This window comes from Oncorhynchus clarkii, chromosome 27 (genome assembly GCF_045791955.1).
Source record: "Oncorhynchus clarkii lewisi isolate Uvic-CL-2024 chromosome 27, UVic_Ocla_1.0, whole genome shotgun sequence".
Classification (NCBI taxonomy): Eukaryota; Metazoa; Chordata; class Actinopteri; order Salmoniformes; family Salmonidae; genus Oncorhynchus; species Oncorhynchus clarkii.
In genome coordinates this window covers 18797832-18814260 of record NC_092173.1, presented here as the reverse complement: position 1 = coordinate 18814260, position 16429 = coordinate 18797832, and the positions used below count along the sequence as shown (strand labels likewise).

General features: G+C 40.6%; 1 protein-coding gene across 6 annotated transcripts in view; it reads left to right on the top strand.

Annotated features, from left to right (window-relative positions):
* The first annotated feature begins 409 nt into the window (after positions 1 to 409).
* Positions 410 to 16429, top strand: part of LOC139385528 (elastin-like) — a 107280-nt gene continuing 91260 nt past the window's right edge. For all 6 annotated transcript variants that reach the window (XM_071130650.1, XM_071130656.1, XM_071130653.1 and 3 more), the window contains exon 1: positions 410 to 670. In XM_071130650.1, the coding sequence (XP_070986751.1) occupies positions 595 to 670 (76 nt within the window). In that variant the 5' untranslated portion in view covers positions 410 to 594. The remainder of the gene's footprint in view (positions 671 to 16429) is intronic.

The window sequence follows — 16429 nt, the reverse complement described above, 5'->3', positions numbered from 1 at the left end:
CACTGAACCTGCAGAGAAAAAAAAACTCAAGAAGCAATGTTGTGTTGCTGAAAACTCACTGCTCTTTTACTGAAAGAAACAGTCATGGAAAACAGGTAATTTCCCAAGATTTGTTCACTGGTTTACTCTCACTCTCTTTCTCTTCCTTAGTCTCTCTTTTTCTCTTTCTCCCTGTCTCTCTCTCTTTCTGTCTCTCTCACTGTGTACTTTAAAAGATAAGTCTTCCCTGAATCAATGCAAATGTCTGGCAGACATGAGGGGGTCTCTCCTTCTGTCTCTCCCTCTCGCTCTCCTTCCCTCTCTCTTTCTCTTCTCTCCCTCTTCTCTTCTCTCTCTCTCTGGCAGCAGAGCTTTCTCTGTTGGCAGGAGTCACTAGAATAAAAACAGGAACACCAGACATAGGGGAGGGGAAAAAACGAAGTGATCCATTGAACCGAAAGTCTTTGCCCTCTCTTAATTACGTAGTGTCCCATATCTTTTCTCTTTTTTTCACTTGTTTTTTCTTCTGTACGTAAAGGCCTCTGGTTATTGGTAATTAGCTTGAGGAGAATAAAAACAGCCGATCAGGAGAGGGGTGGTGCATTGTGGAGCGAGATGGCTAACAGAAAGGTTCTATCACTCCTTCTTGGATTCTTCTACCTAGCTCTGATTCAGCCCTCACTTCAAGGAGGTAGGTGTGTGCCTAAGTGAACTCAGCCATGACCTCTGCTACCTAGATAGCAGGCTTAGGGTGCAGGTATTTTAGAACAGGTGCAGGTCTGTCTCTGTGTTTCTCTTTACGCTTCTCAGTTGTTACACAGACACTTTAATCACTCCAACCTATTTGTTGTGTGTGCAGTTCTGCCTATTTCATAAAGTGTATGGTATATTTGTCATGCATGCATTGATATATACTGACCCTGTCCTGTCTGTTTATTTTGTCTACAATCCCTGCTGAAGAAGACCTGTCTAGGAAGCAATTCAGATAACTCATTTCTGGGCATAATTCTCACAAATCCTATGCAAAACCTTTTCTCCATATAAAAGCAAAAATGTTTCTCTCTCAAATACCCTTAAAATGTTTGCATCTAAAATATATAGCATAATTCTAACTGAATATTACTTTTGAAAGCTGCGCTTACAGTATGACGATTCAGTAGTCTTTATTCTATCTGACTGTCTGTACAAGTGTCAAAGGTTAGCAACAAGATTTTAAAAACCACAACTTTCCATTGCACTTAAAGTTCAAGATAACAACTTTCTGTTCCATTGCATTGCAGATGCACCGCTCACGGTCTCGGTTATAATTAAAAACACAATGGTAATATGCTCCATATTAGCATGTGCTTTGTATTCTTGTAGTTGTGGCTAATATTGTCCAGGTTTTGGACCAGATACAGTATTTATGCCTGCAGGCTTAGAGTGGTTGTTGTGGCATTTTTAGAGAGCATTGTCAATGTCAGCAGATTCAGTGTCTAAATACAGATATCATGACTGTGCTTTATGCAGTCTGGCTCGTTTCTATCCAAGGTACGTATTTCTCTTTTAAGAATTGTAAAGTATTTATATTGAGGATATATAAAAGCTAGTCATTCCGAAAATGTGTGTCACACATGGTAATATTGATCCAATAATTGGATCTCCAGCAATATTTTCAACTTGATTTTATTTGATGACTTAAACAACAACATAATAGCTTAAATTTAAAAGTGAAATGAAAGGATTGTGGAGGTTATAAAACAAACATAAATTTTAGTTAATTTATACGATATCAGATAAAGCAGGAGGAACTGGCCAAAAACGGGCTTGTGTTGGAAGTGCTCTTCAGGAAGATTGAACTATAAAAGATGTAGTCATCATCCTACACTTATAAATACAGAAATCTAAGCGACCTGGCTTAGTACAAAGTGACGTATGTTTGGTTTCTAGACAGAACAGTTTCCAACAGGTTTCAGTGTTTTTGAGTGTGAGTGAAATCAGGGGCATATTCATTACGCCGATTCTGTAGCAAAACGGAAGCAAACGGAACGAAACAGGGAGGGACCTAACTGAATTTGTCCAATAGAAACTCTAATTTTGCTCTGTTTGCTTCCGTTTAGTTCTAAAAACGGTAAACGGTTTCCGTCAGGCCCCGGAGGGGAGTTGTCTGTGTAGCTAGCCAGTGTAATGTAAAGCCCAGTCCCTTGCAGTACTACAGCATGTCAGTGTGCATGAGAGGGTCCCTCTTCTCCGTCAGCTACAGTACATCATGTAGAATTGACCAATAATGAATTCCCAATAATGAATTCCCATGTGAATTCCCATTCTTCTGTTCCATAGCACTTTTAAAGATGTATTTTTTTCCCTCAAAATAATGAAATCATCTTCTGTTCCCCAGCTGTTAGTGTCTGAGTCCAAGCTATTATTCTCTCTAAACTGTGTCAGATGGAGTTATAGATGGTGGAGCTGATACAGTCCATATTAAAACCCATGACTGGAATATTTTGCCCTTATATAGTCTTATATTTAACTGTATCTTAATCGGTGGCTGGATGTGCAATGTTAATGAGTGTGATGGAAGTATATGGTCAAACTTAATTGAGGTGATGCATCATAAACTCTACATACAGTAATGCATCAGTAATGTGACATGTCAGACACCTGTTATAACCACCTTATGACAAATTCATCTCATTTTGACACGACATAAGCATTTATGATGCTTGATACATAGGTTGGAAAAACCACAAAGTAACGTGAAAACCTATCTCCTTTTTATTAGACTTTATTGGATAGCAAGTTAACTTGCATGTCAATAGAAACCCCATTCTCCTGTTAAGCACCTCTGATATTTGAAAGCGGATCTCTTAGATAAGATATTTACTCATCTAATATTGTGTTTTCCCTTTTTGCCCTCACAGCAGTTTTCTTCAAACTCTTCTTTGCACTGACCTAAACCGGTGAGCCAATTGCCTCGTCCGAAACAAACAGAGCTCAGTTCAGCTTTCGAGAGCAGCTCAGCTCAGGCAGAAGGTACAGCGTACAGATGGAGGAGCCAGCGAATATCAATATTGGCTTAGGAGCCAAACTTTGATCTTCAGTGAATATAAAACCCATCCCTATCAAAGTTGTTTTGAGGTGCTGAAACCAGCTCCATCTGTCTCCGTCTGTGAGTGGAAGGTTAAGAAACCACCCTCTATCTCGTTCCAAATAACTGTCAATTATCTGAAAGTAATGCAAACCCCATTAACACCCAATCTCCTTTTTAAGAGGGTTCGGCACCGAAAAAACCCTCTGCTTGCTCATACTTTGGACAGTTATCATGAGAATGGGATTGGAGACTGTTTTCTTGTGAGTGTAAATGAGTTATGATGCATGAGGGAAAGTCAGGAAAGGAGTTGGTTAATAAATATGCAGCTTGTCAGTATAACTCTGTCTGGTATCCCTGAGCAGGTACTGTACTGTGGAAGACTGCTGCTCTGTCTTACTTCAAGTTTTTTTTTAACATTCCCACAAACAAACACCATCTGTCAGACGAATAGATTGAGGATGGGATGTTATTCTGATCAAAATAAATCTGAGGAGGACAGCTGGGGTTAAGTGGCCTCTTCCTCAAAGACACAGTCCCAAATGGCACCCTAGTTCCTACATAGTGCATTACTTTTGGGCCCTTGTCAAAAGTAGTGAACTATAAAGGGCATAGGGTTCCATTTGGGATGCACCCTAGTCTGACTAAATTGAATGCAGAGACTACAGTTGAATAAAGATCTCTCTGTATGACTGCCTGCTCTGAGCACATTCTGTTTGATGTAAATTAGCTAATTATCTTTTCATTAATGGCGTTTCCTGTGGTATCCACTTCCATCATATGTTTACCTTGAAGTGTCTGGATAGTATGAGGCTTGTGAAGGAAAGACCAAACATTCTGTCAGCTTCCAATCCTACTGCCAATCCCCTCTGAGAATAATAACTATCCTGGCCTTCGACAAACTCTTCTCTCACCCATACTTTTCTGTACTTAGTCACACAAAGTAATGTAATCAGAGTTTGTTCACTCTTCTGCATGTTAAATTGCCAAGAAGGGTATCAGATGTCAGTGTTTCATTTCACACCTCAGTGTACTATGTTACTTTAGTCCAGGCAACTCCATTCAATGACGGATTTCAAAAACCGTGCCAGAGTCATTAGTTTCTGTTTTATGACAAACACTGTTAATGACATAACCCTGACAAGCATGCAGAGGCCTGCAGAGGATTAAAAATAACAAAAGTTCCACCGACTCTGTTCATTTCCTTCCAGCCAGTCTCAATAGAATTAAAAGCCTGAGTCGGTTAGATTTGTCCTGCATGCAGTGCTGCCTGGATGCCCTGGAAGCCAGTTTGCCTCTTTTGGCGTTGACGCTCAGGTCTTCAGGACTTCAGAGGATTCTAATCCATTAGTTCTCTCCGTCAATGACACTCTCCTGGCCGCAGTTGAAGGTGAAGGAAATCATGGCAGATCGAATGGCACACCTCGCCTGTCAGTCGGGCAGACTGGTGATGAATTGCCCTGGCTTGCTGTGTTGTGTCGCCCCTGCTTTACCACTGGTTGGGTTGGTAGATTCCCAATCTGATTATCTCAACTCTGCTCTACTTTGTTGAGCTTTGCAGCAGCTCTCTGGTTCTTTATTGGAGACGTGTGTTTGTGAGCGAACCACCTTTCTGAGCTTAATCCCTTTGTATGAGGTGGGTTGCCAGGAAGGGATAACAGGATTAAATTGACACCCTGGTGTCTCGTGGCGCCGTTGGCAGAGGGGCTACTGCTCAGTGCCATGGGGCACCTACTTAGGGGAAGACTTAAAAGTAATATGATCGGATCACATCTTCTTCAAAACTGAAACGACTGAATCCACTTAAAACTATTAACAGGAAAAAAATTACGTTTTAGACTCTTTAGAGGAATGGATACACCATCTGCATTATACCTTGATTGGGACTTGAGTAGTGTTCAAAGGGAGGGTATATTACTGCTAACTTTCTAAGTCTACCAGTAAATTACCAGACATTTTGTATCTTTCAAGGATTTTATGTAATTGGTCGCAAGACATCTAGTGGCCCTTTTGGGTACTTCAGATTATCACAGGTGTCTGTAATTATCTCTAGCCCTCTGTGTTGCCTTTTCACACATCAAATATATACAATTATAAAATAAGACATATGTATTTTTTTATAGAATAACAAAGCTGTAAAACATTTTCCTAAATATCAACTTAGTGAATACCATTGGTGTTTAATATGAGTTCAGCATGAAATATAATTTATATATTTTATTTACTTTTTTACTATGTCAATATGTCTTTGTTGTTAATGTTTTGGCCCCAAACTGGTGGCAGTTGTGAAAAAAGTCAATTGTTGATTAGATGATTTTTTATTTATTCATTAGGCTAAGTGTTAACACTCATGTACAATATGGGAAAAAATGCAAAAATGTTCAAGTATAAATTACCAAAGTTACAATAGATTGCCATACATTATTTGTTAATAACCAAAATTACTGAATGTTCCGGTACCTTTGGTAAATTACCGGTACCTTTGCGCAACCCTGGTCCTTGAGTTACACTCTGAGAACCAGGCCGTGTGTACATTGTTGCTCCATGACCCCTTTCAGCGCTGGAGTGAGCAGGGGCTCCTGGAGATAAGACTCTCATTCTGCTGTGTTTATTCATTACTCTCACACACTCACTGGCAGGACTGTTAACTGCTCTGACATTCTCTCCATCTTTGGCAGTTTTATATTAAAACATGCTCTCTCACTACTGCACTCTCTCTCCCGAAGCCATTTTAGAACAGGATATTGCGGCTGGGAAATCACTTATCCAAACATCTGAAGCGCTTACAGAACATGTAGCATGGAGTGATTACTTACACACTGGTTATAGATTCTGAGCATCACAATTTTTTGTAACTATGAGTGTTGTAGAAACCAAACCAGATTTGGGATGGATGAGTGGTTTTAATAGACGCATATTTCAAAAGGAGAGCACTGGAAATGTCCAGGCTGTACCAAAGCTCCCTGACTGTTCTGTACGCAACACACACTTTTATTATGTGTGTCTACAGTATGTAACACAGATGGGATGTTTAATGCAACCCACTTACAAATGTATGTCTGACGTTATACTATTTATGTTTTAACATGCTCACTACTGTAATGTCACAGGTTGATCGTAAAGACTTGACATGAAATCTTCGGGAAAAAATACTACAACATTACACGGCACTGCCATAATCACTGCCCATAAGTCCTTACCGTGGTGAGGGAACAAGCATTGTTACATGGTTTGTTTATGACCATGGTTTCGGTTGTGGGTAAATGTCAACCACACAAGAATCTCCCTGGAGATGTTTGGTCTGCTGGCAACTGGTGCTAAATGCACAACAATAAAGCATACTTAATTAACCCAGATGATTCATTCCGACCAGACTGAACAGTACAGTGAGTAGCAGGCCCGGCCCCAAAACCTGTGTTCAAATAGTGTTCCAAACAATTTACAATACCTTAGCTGGGCTTGATTGAGCATGCCTTTTGCAATGGAATCAATAGCATTTAGTATTTTATTGGGATCCCCAATTAACGGCTGCTAAGGCAACGGCTACTCTTCCTGGGCTCCAAACAGGAAACAAAACAACAAATAAAATACATAATATGCATAACACTAAATAATACTACATCATACTACATAATACTCAGATGTCTCCTGCCTTATGATCCATTCTGGCTAACAGAAACAAAGGCTTGTGCAAGGCCACCCGCCTACATAAGACAATATATAATGCAGTGCAAATTACAATTCAAAATATATCAAAATGTCTGTGTCTCTTCACAGTTACCATTTTGCCGTAACGGTGTACTTTTATCTGATTTTTAATCTGTTTTTTTTGCTAGCTTGAGTTACCTGGGCTGGCAGAGAGTTTTATGTAGTCATCGCTCTATTTAATACTATGCGTTTCTCTGTTCTGGACCTGGGGACTATGATTGCATGTCTTGTGTGGTACCGATGAGTGTCCGAACTGTGTGCCAACTACTTGAGCAGACATTCCGGTACCTTCAACACATCAACACCTCACACAAAGACCAAAAGTGATGCAGTCAATCTCTCCTCAACTATGAGCCAGGAGAGATCACCTACATTTTACTGACATTTGCCCTCGGTGTACATCTAAGTGCTGCTCTGTTCTGGACCAACTGCAATTTACCTACACTACCGTTCAAAGGTTTGGGGTCACTTAGAAATGTCCTTGTTTTTGAAAGAAAAGCACATTTTTGAAAGAAAAGCAAATGGATTAAAAATACAGTGTAGATATTGTTAATGTTGTAAATGACTATTGTAGCTGGAAACAGCTGATTTTTTATGGAATATCTACATAAGCGTACAGAGGCCCATTGTCAGAAGCCATCACTCCTGTGTTCCAATGGCACGTTGTGTTAGCTAATCCAAGTTTATCGTTTTAAAAGGCTAATTGATCATTAGAAAACCCTTTTGCAATTATGTAGGCAGGTAGGTAGGTAGGTTCTGTCTCAGCCAAGAGACACTGGAAGGCTGAAAATTAGTGGCGATTATGAGATCAGAATTCTGCCTCAATTTAAAACAGTGCCGTCTGTATGTCGTTTGTTTATTTGACTTTGCATACTTTACATTTATGCTCTGCTCCACAGATGTGTGTGTCAGATAGGCTGGTGCCTTGAGTTCTGTAGGAGGGAGGGGAGGGGAGGGGAGGGGAGGGGAGGGGAGGGGAGGAAGAGAGGCAGGGATGTCATCAAAATTTACTCTTTTCACACTTTCCTTTCTTTGACCCACCTCCCCCCTCCCTTTTCTCGCTAAATGTTTTGGAAAATATAATGCTAAAATGTGACAAAATGTAGGCCAGACGCAACATGTCCGATAGCTGTTGATGCTTAGTACCAGGAAGGAGGGAGTCTGCTCCAATCTGCTCTGCTGCACTGCTCTGTAGATCTTGGTCTCAGGATGTCAGCCTCCTTTAAGACTGATGTCAGCCTCCTTTTTCACTGCAGTCAGAATAGGAAGGCTGATATTAAGAGAACCTTCTGGGAAGGAGGGTGACCTGGGCCTGCTGCTGGCCGCACAAGCTTTAACAGACACAGACACACTTTCATTTACAGGAGGGATGGATGGTGTGATGAATAAACAGATGGAAGGTGTTAATTCCATAAATGGCAGGTTTCTGGAACACTCAAACATATTTAGACACAGTTTATTTAAGCCTGAACCAGTATCTGGGCAGAGAAAGAGATGATGAATATGACAAGTTTCCTCTCTAGCCCACACTCTTAGTAAAAATGGTCCCAAAAGGGTTCTCAGCTGTCCCCATAGGATAACTCTTTTTGGTTCCAGCTAGAAACCCTTTTGGTTGCAGGGAGAAATATTTTGAGTTCCATGTAGAATCCTATGTGTAAAGGGTTCTACATAGTACACAAAAGTGTTGTACCTGGAACCAGTTTCTCTGCCCAGATACTGGTTCTCCTATGGGGACAGCCGAAGAACCCTTTTAGGTTTTTAGATAACTATCGTCATTTACCACTGTTATGTACCGCCAAAAAAAGTTCTAAATAAAAATTGACAAGCAACTGAAAAAATGATTTGTCTGGAAAGAATATGTATTGTTTTTGACCGAGTGTGCATGCGCCAAATCCACCTCATCGGCGCCGCCGATAAAATCAGTCATTACTTCCATGTACAGGTTGGCTGATCCAGCAGCAGTACAGTATCCCGAAAGATCATTCATTTTATCACTTACAGCAGTGGATGAATGTCATATCAACCTGTCGTTTCATGCGCTACACGTAATGCAATCATATTTCATGTAATTACAATGCCTTCAGAAAGTATTCATACATTCTTACGGTTGTTAGTGTTTTTTGCAGAGGCACGTAATTCCAGTCCGATAGGGTTTTCCATGGAGGTTATGGGAAGTCTTCCCAGATGAATGACTCTGACATTGTCATGGAATTCTGCTCTGACGGCATGTGGCAAAACGCTGTCTCCACATGAGAGTAATTTGGCACTCATGTGCAAAGTCAACAACAACACAAAATGGCCCCCAAAAACATATTGAACCCAATTATTTGTTTTGTTTTGTGTATTTAACACCGACAGAGAAATATCTAATTATATCTCCGTTTTGAAGTGTTCTTCACATTAAACTGGGAAAGTGATGTTAAAATGTGATTCTAAGACAGTTCTCCAAGGTCATTAGAAAGCATTTTACTGTTAAACATCAGTGCATAAAATGATGACAGACATGAATGATTTTAGATAAATACACTAATTGAAGTGTGGAAACCTGAGCAGTAGATCACACTTTTGGGAATAGCTCATAGCATTGTATTGAGGAATCTGAAAGAAATGTGTAACTGCTTAGTTTAAAAAATGCTTTATGGCGTGCTTATTTTATTTCTCATTGTTAAGCCCTGACTAATCAACAAAATGTGATATGGAGACATGTCCATCTGATTTGTAGAGGTGTGTATTTTATGTATGGTCTGGGAAGAAATTAAATGTGCCTCAGTGAAGGCCCAAGGTTACGCTAATCATAGCCTGCAGTAAAAATATGGCCCAATAATTTTTGTTTATTTTTTCAATTCCAGTTGGTTTAAATAGCTCGGCATCATTTGTCTTACGTTCAAGGAAAAGGGAATAGAAGAAAACACGCCAGTCTGATCATTGCTGTGAAATACTCATAGGATTCATTTTTTATTACACATTGACTAAATCAACGGGAGTTAAGGTACATCATTCATTGTATAATTAATTTAATTCACAAACAAACTGTTTTTTTTTTGGTGATGTACTGTACCTTCAGAAAGTATTCATACCCCTTGACTTTATCCATATTTGTTGTGTTACAGCCTGAATTCAAAATGGATTAAATATATTTTTTGGGTCACCCATCTACACTCAATACCCCATAATGATGTATTCGAAATTAAGTACAGAAATATCTAATTTACATAAGTATTCTCACCCCTGAGTCAATACATATTAGAATCACATTTGGCAGCGGTTACAGCTGTGAGTCTTTCTGGGTAAGTTTCTAAGAGCTTTGCACAATTGATTGCATAATATTTGCATATTATATTTTGTGTAATTCTTCAACCTCTGTCAAATTGGTTGTTGATCATTGCTAGACAGCCATTTTCAAATCTTGCCATAGATTTTCAAGTTAATTTCAGTCAAAACTGTAACTAGGTAGATTAGGAACATTCAATGTCGTCTTGGTAAACAACTCCAGTCTATATTTGGCCTTGTGTTTTAGGTTATTGCCCTGCTGAAAGGTGAATTTGTCTCCCAGTGTCTGTTGGAAAGCAGACTGAACCAGGTTTTCCTCTTTTTCCTGTACTTAGCTTTATTCTGGTTCCTTTTATCCCAAAAATACTCCCCAGTCCTTGCCAATGACAAGCATACCCATAACATGATGCAGCCACTAGCATGCTTTAAAATATGAAGAGCGGTACTCGGTGATGTCTTGTGTTGGATTTGCCCCAAACATAATGCTTTGTATTCATTTCTGCAGTTTTACTTTAGTGCCTTATTGCAAACAGGATGCATGTTTTGGAATATTTTCATTCATTTAGGTTACTATTGTGGAGTAACTACAATGTTGTTGATCCATCCTCAGTTTTTCTCTCATCTCAGGCATTAAACTCTGTAACTGTTTTAAAGTCACCATTGTCCTCATGGTGAAATCCCTGAGTGGTTTCATTCCTCTCAGGCAACTGAATTAAGAAGGATGCCTGTGTATTTCTGACAGCACTGTAGATTAAGTAGACAATATAGGGTACAATTTTACAGTGATCTTTCCGAAGAGGTGAATTTGGCATGCACGCACTTGGTCAAAACAATATATTATTTCCAGACAAGACATTTTTCCGGTTGCTTGTACATTTAGAACTTTTTGGGAAGTTCATACCGGGCATGATGGCAGTGAATTACGTTATTTGTTAATTAACAAACTTATTTTGCCATTATAACGCTTGCAGAGGTGTCTAATGGGAAAATTAATGGTAGCTAACTGGACTGGAGAGGAGACTCGTCATATTCATTGTCTACTCCTCTCCCCAGATACTTGTTCAGGCTTAGCCTAAAGATCTCTGAAAGCTCTCAGAGCCAGAGGTTGGAGACGGGAGAGGAGTCGTAATGGTTCACTAAGGTTTTAACAAGGGGTGGGGAGTACTAGCAATTAGCTAAGTGTTTCCGTGCGACTTTGGATTGGAGAACAAGTTCTGCTCTATTAAATCACTAATTGTTTGCCATCCAGTCATTACAGTTCATTTTTTTGCTTTACAACTTTGCAATAAACTCGGGCCTAATAGGCCTGCATAGGTTTTCAATGAACAGAACATCAGACATACAGGCTTGTAAAATAGGTTTTCAGTTGTATTCGGCTCTCGAGTTATGGATTTGTTTGGTCTGGTTTTATTAAAATTCATGGCCAGCTAATGGTTGGTAAACATGTCAGTGCTTATTCCTCTGGCTGATACTCAAACTGTAAACTAAGCAGAGCAAAAACGCCCTATAGAGTTAAATCTGTTCGCTTGAGTCTCGTGGACAAAACGAGCCCATTCAACTTGAACTCAAAACAATCGGAGCAATGTTATTGACTAACGGAGGATGCCAAAACATGGTTCAACATTGTAGACTAAATAAAATGTTTTTTTCCAGTGCCTCAGAGGTAAGGCAGATCCGTTTCATGGGAAACCATGAAATCGTGTGCTTTTGTTTCTCCCATGTTTGGCTTATAAACTATATAGATTGCTAATGCAGAAGATTGCATGTTATGTTCACAGTGAAGACCAGATAGAAACTACTTTACCACCCATATGGGATTTAAATCAGGTTACTGGTAACTTTATGGTTACTTATACTGAAAAAAAATATAAACGCAACATGTAAAGTGTTAAAGATCCCAGAAATGTTCCATAGACACTAAAAGCTTATTTCTCTCAAATTTTGTGCACAAATGAGAGTTTGTTTACATCCCTTAAATTGAGCATTTCTCCTTTGCCAAGATAATCCATCCACCTGACAGGTGTGGCATATCAAGAAGCAGATTAAACAGCATGATCATTACACAGGTGGACCTTGTGCTGGGGGCAATAAAAGGCCACTCTAAAATGTGCAGTTTTGTCACACAACACCGATGTCTCAAGTTTTTAGGAAGCGTGCAATTATCATGCTGACTGCACGGATGTCCACCAGAGCTGTTGCCAGGGAATTGAATGTTCATTTCTGTACCATAAGTCGCCTCAAACATAGTTTTAGAGAATTTGGCAGTACGTCCAACCGCCCTTACAACCGCAGACCACGTGTAACCACGCCAGCCCAGGACCTCCACATCCGCCTTCTTCACCTGCGGGATTGTTTGAGACCAGTCACCCAGAGAGCTGATTGAAACCGAGGAGTATTTCTGTCTGTAATAAAGCCCTTTTGTGGGGAAAAACTCATTCTGATTGGCTGTGCCTGGCTCCCCAGTGGATGGGCCTGGCTGCCAAGTGGCTGGGGCTATGCCCTCCAAGGCCCACCCATGTCTGCACCCCTTCCCAGTGCCTAATTGATTTATTTCTATTGACTGATTTATATAAACTGTAACTCAGTAAAATCGTTGAAATTGTTGCATGTTGCATTCTAATTCTGCAAGTCTCCTTTGCCTCTGGTATGACCTACAAACACATGCATTCCAAAAGACTCCCATGATCAAAAAATTCTTAGAGAACACTTTGAGTTTGAGCTCGACAGTGATAAGAAATCAATGACTTGATACTGTAAGTCAGCATAGTTCACATTTCTTAGCTCAGGTCAATGAATACCTAATTGGGTTGGTTCTTGTGAACCCAGTGCCCCTTACTGGGTTCCGCCCTGCCCAGTAGTATGGTGGGGTAGCTACAGTACAGTAGTTACGATATGATGGGCTTCTGACCAGGGGAAAATTGGAGCAGGCACTACATTCACTCCATCTGTCCTCCCTCTCAACCCTGGGACAGGAAATCCTCCCTTTGATTGTGAAATGAGAGTCTGGCAGGTTGGGTTGAAGTGGAGAACAATCATTCCACCCTGCTGGCAATGTACAGGACACTACCTGGGGGCTCTGTCAGGGAGCTGGCATGGCATCCACTGAGCTGAGGAAGGAGGGTGGAACACAAACACACACTCATATAGCCAAATAGACTGGAGTCTGGAGTGGACAGACACAAGTAAGCATACACATATTTAAGAACACACACACACACACAAATCAATCCATTGACTTGCACACTCACACATACAGTATGAGTCACAGGTTTGGACACACCTACTCATTCAAGGGTTTTTCTTAATTTTTTACATTGTATAATAACAGTAAAGACATCCAAACTGTGAAATAACACATAAGGAATCATGTAGTAACCCAAAAAGTGTTCAATCAAAATATTTTAGATTCTTCAAAGTAGCCACCCTTTGCCTTGGTGACAGTTTTGCACACTCTTGGTATTCTCTCAACCATCTCCACCTGGAAGGCTTTTCCAACAGTCCTGAAGGATTTCCCACATATGCTGAGTACTTGTTGGCTGCTTTTCCTTCAATCTGCGGTCCAACTCATCCCAAACCATCTCAATTGGGCTGAGTTCGGGAGGTTGTGGAGGCCAGGTCATCTGATGCAGCACTCAGTCACTCTCCTTCTTGAACAAATAGCCCTTACACAGCCTGGAGGTGTGTTGGGTCATTGTCCAGTTGAAAAACAAAGGCTAGTCACGCTAAGCGCAAACCAGATGATATAGTGTATTGCTGCAAAATGCTGTGGTAGCCATGCTGGTTAAGTGTGCCTTGAAGTCTAAATAAATCACAGAAAGTGTCACCAGCAAAGCACCCCCCCCACACCATCATACCTCCTCCTCCATGCTTCACGGTGGAAACCACACATGCGGATAGCATCCATTCACCTACTCTGTGTCTCACAAAGACATGACGGTTGGAACCAAACATCTCAAATTTGGACTCATCAGACCAAAGGACAGATTTCCACCGGTCTAATGTCCATTGCTCGTGTTTCTTGGGCCAAGCAAGTCTTCTTCTTATTGGTGTTCTTTAGTAGTGGTTTCTATGAAGGCCTGATTCATGCAGTCTCCTCTGAACAGTTGATGTTGAGATGTGTCTGTTACTTGAAATCTGTGAAGAATTTATTTGGGCTACAATCTGAGGTACAGTTAACTCTAATGAACTTATCCTCTGCAGCAGAGGTAGCTCTGGGTCTTCCTTTCCTGTGGCGGTCCTCATGAGAGCCAATTTCATCATAGCGCTTGATGGTTTTAGCGACTGCACTTGAAGAAACTTTCAAAGTTCTTGAAATTTTCCGCATTGACTGACCTTCATGTCTAAAAGTAATGATGGGCTGTCGTTTCTCTTTGCTTATTTGAGCTGGTCTTGCCATAATATGGACTTTGTCTTTTACCAAATAGGGCCATCTTCTGTACACCACCCCTAACTTGTCACAACACAACTGATTGTCTCAAATGCATTAAATGTGTTATTTCATAGTTTTGATGTCTTCACTATTATTCTACACTATTATTCTACAAAGTAGAAAATAGTAAAAAATTAAGAAAAACCCTTGAATGAGTAGGTGTATCCAACCTTTTGACTGGTAATGTACATCATCCTCAGAGTATGCAGTCATTTTGCGAAACTTTGTACACTCAGAAAAAAGGGTTCCAAATAGGTTCTTTGACTGTTCCCACTTTTTAGTTCCAGGTAGAACCCTTTTTTGGTTCCAGGTAAAACTCTTTTGAGTTCCATGTAGAACCCTCTGTGTAAAAGGTTCTAGATTGCAGCTTTTTTTCTAAGAGTGTAATGCTGTGCCCTGGAAAGCCCTCTCTGACCATTCAGCCATGTGCACATTTTCCTCTTCTTTCCCTTAGGACCTTGAGCCTTGTCTGTTTAGCAAGTTCTTACTACTCAGCCAGCCATTAAGACCACAAGGCCAAACTGTAAGGAAACCCGATCGCCTCTTCTTCCCATCATCCAACTCCCTCACCGTCTCAATTAAGAGCAGTTGGGCTAGAGAGCATCCTCTCTCTGATCTGTCTCAGACCGCTTCAACTGTGAGCTCATTTGTTTTCCAAGGACACGACCGCCAAACTCTTTCAAATAAACCATCACTCAAACCGACCCCTATTTACACTCCTAAGCATTGTGTTTTTAAAACAACATGCACCGTCATAAAAACCATGTTAAGAATTCTAGCTTCGTAGCATAACCATACAAATCCCTGATGGCATGTACTAAGTTTGATTGAGAATAGATGTTCTCTGTTAAACAAAAACAGACCAGATAGACTAAATATTTTCCCTTTCTGCTAATCAGATTTTGGTATGCGATTTGGGGGATTTATGTGAATATGACTGACTCTGTTGTCCTCGCTAACCTCTCTGTCCAGATGAGTGACTCAGTGTGGTCTTCGGCAGGCACAGTGTCATGCTTCAGTGCAGATTTTCACAGTTTATGTTAACTTTCCACCAGAAACACGACTACATGAGCTGAATTATTAATGTGCTTTGTTCCATTTCTTCATAGCTTTCTTTGGCTGGGGGATGCCACAAGTCTCCCCTTTTGTATTTCTCTCTCTCTCTCTCTCTCTCTCTCTCTGTCTCTCTCGCTCTCTCTCACTCTCTTTCTCTCTCTGTCTCTCTCTGTCTCTCTCTCTCTGTCTGTCTGTCTGTCTGTCTGTCTGTCTCTCTCTCTTTCTCTCTCTCACTCTCGCTCTGTCTCTCTCTTTCTCCCTCTCGGTCTCTCTCTTTCTCTCTCTCGGTCTCTCTCTGTCTGTCTGTCTCTCTCTCTCTGTCTCTCTCTCTCTGTCTCTCTCTCTCTCTGTCTCTCTCTCTCTCTGTCTCTCTCTCTCTGTCTCTCTCTCTCTCTGTCTCTCTCTCTCTCTGTCTCTCTCTCTCTTTCCTTTTCTCTCTTTCTCTATTATAATTCACTCTCCTTTCTAACACACACTCCCCGTCTCTTTTTCTCTCTCTCCCTTATTCTTTCCTTACAGTTAGAGGGTTCTTACAGTATATTTCCGAATCCTGTAGCCTGTAGGAGACAAACATTCTTGCTGATTCCCTTGTTGAGTAGCACTGACGTATCACTTGCTAAAGTTCTCCTAGGGGCTGAGAGAGAGAGAACATTGATGTGGCAATGGTGGCAGTAAACGTTTTACAATGTCACAGCATGTTACGTAAAACCATGGCCAAACCTCCCTCTATGCACTAAAATGTTCCTTGTTCCTCCAACTGCAGTACCTCATCTCAATGCTTGATTAAAACAATGCATTTTTTGATAATCCGACTTTGCCTTGACCTCTTACTGTTCCGTAGTTTCGTCATGGGTTTGAGTATTGGTCATGACTGAGGTTTGGAATATAGTCATTTAAAAACTACGGATTACAGTCTAAAT